We start from the raw sequence: 1,528 nt of genomic DNA, 5'->3' as shown, positions 1-1,528 counted from the left end.
GCAGCACTCCACGCCCTTGGCACCGCTCTCCATGACAAAGCGCACGACGCCATAGCACGCGCGGCGGACGGCGAGGCCGCCGATCAGCTTGTAGCGCAGCGACTCGCACTGCGCCACCGCGCACAGCCCGCGGTTGTTCACCTTCTCGGCGTACAGCTCCACGGAGTTCTCTGAAAAATTCCACCGCTTCTGCACGACGGCAGTCAGCTCGCGGATCCGGCGGCCCTTCTCACCGAGCACGTTCTGCGTGCGGGTCGCGCGGATGATCACCTCGGTGCGCATCGGCGTGACGCGCACCTCCACGCCTGAGTAGCCATCCTCGGCCAGCTCACGCGTCAGCAGCTCGTTGAGCTCTGCGAAAAAGACGCCATCGGCGACGAACTTGCGCTTCTTGCTGACCTGGGCCGCCATGGTGGGTGATGCGCCTGGGGGGGAGAGAGGGGGACGCCATCAGGGTGGGGGGCGGTCGCTCGGCGTCCACGGGGGGGGCGGGCCGCGGCGACAGCGCGCAGGGCAAGCGCGCAGGGCCGCAGCAGAGGGGCAGACCACGCCTCTCCGCGGGGTAGTGGAGAAAAGAAAACCTGGCGCGGCGACATGGAAACAGTCAGTGCAACCAAGAAGAATTTTACTTGAGTGGATACGAGAGCGCGCCGCTGCTCTCGGACAGCACTCCCCGTAGAATGACTGCGTTTTGAAGCCCGGCGGTCAGTTCGAGAGCGCGCTTCACATTCACACGTGTGGGCTCTACGCCCACGACCGTGTGCCGCCGAAACTCACGAGCCAGCATCGCAGTGCTCGATCCGTCGTTGGCTCCCGCGTCGAGGATCATGCCCGATGGTGGCATGTACGCCGATAGCAGTCGGATGCACTCCCACAGCAGTGGTTCGAGCCCGCTCATAGAGAGGTAGCGGTTGTTGGCTCGTTGGTTGGCCAACAGAGAGGTGAAAATAAGAAGCGGCCCCCGCGAGCGTGGAATAGGACCGCCGCAAGCGGCGTGGCGTGGAGCGGTTGTTGAGCATCCCTCCGGGGGCCCCTCTGCGCCGGGGAGGCGTTGTTGGCGGCTAGGACGCAAGCGTCCGTCGCCGTTTTCAAACTCGGGGCCCACTCCGCTACGCTCCGACCCGAATTTGGAGGGCCATGAAATTTAAGGTGTTGCTGCGCAAAAGGGGTGGCGCGCGGGCGCGCGCGGCGGCAGGCGTCGAGCGCGGAGCGGCAAACACAATGACGTCGGAAAGCTCTGCATCAAGTATACAGTAGGCGCCAGGACGCGTGTGAGCACGTCGACGTCGAGCTCGAGCTGCTTGAGGGCGGAGAGATACGCCTGGGAGGGCGGTGAGGTGGCGGGGCTGGGCTGGGCGCGAGGCGAGAGGAAGGGGGAATGGTCAGGGGGGGAGGGTAGGAGGAGAGGGGAGGGGGAGGGGAGGAGGGGAGGAGGTAGGGGAGAGGAGAGACGGGCGGAGTGAGGAGTGAGTGATGCGTCGGGAGGAGTGAGGCAGGGGAGTCGAGGCGGGAGGCGGGAGGGAAGGCG

General features: G+C 66.0%; 1 protein-coding gene across 1 annotated transcript; it reads right to left on the bottom strand.

Annotated features, from left to right (window-relative positions):
• Positions 1–6: 6 nt before the first annotated feature.
• On the bottom strand, positions 7–411 carry EMIHUDRAFT_60463 (hypothetical protein; the record flags this gene model as incomplete). Its single annotated transcript, XM_005764676.1, has 1 exon — positions 7–411. A coding segment is annotated over one exon (405 nt), but the record flags the coding sequence as incomplete, so codon positions are not given.
• Between the last annotated feature and the right edge of the window lie 1,117 nt (positions 412–1,528).

This window comes from Emiliania huxleyi (genome assembly GCF_000372725.1).
Source record: "Emiliania huxleyi CCMP1516 unplaced genomic scaffold EMIHUscaffold_5804, whole genome shotgun sequence".
NCBI lineage: Eukaryota > Haptophyta > Isochrysidales > Noelaerhabdaceae > Emiliania > Emiliania huxleyi.
Note: the sequence above shows the minus strand (reverse complement) of the source record. Positions and strands in the feature narration are given on the sequence as shown.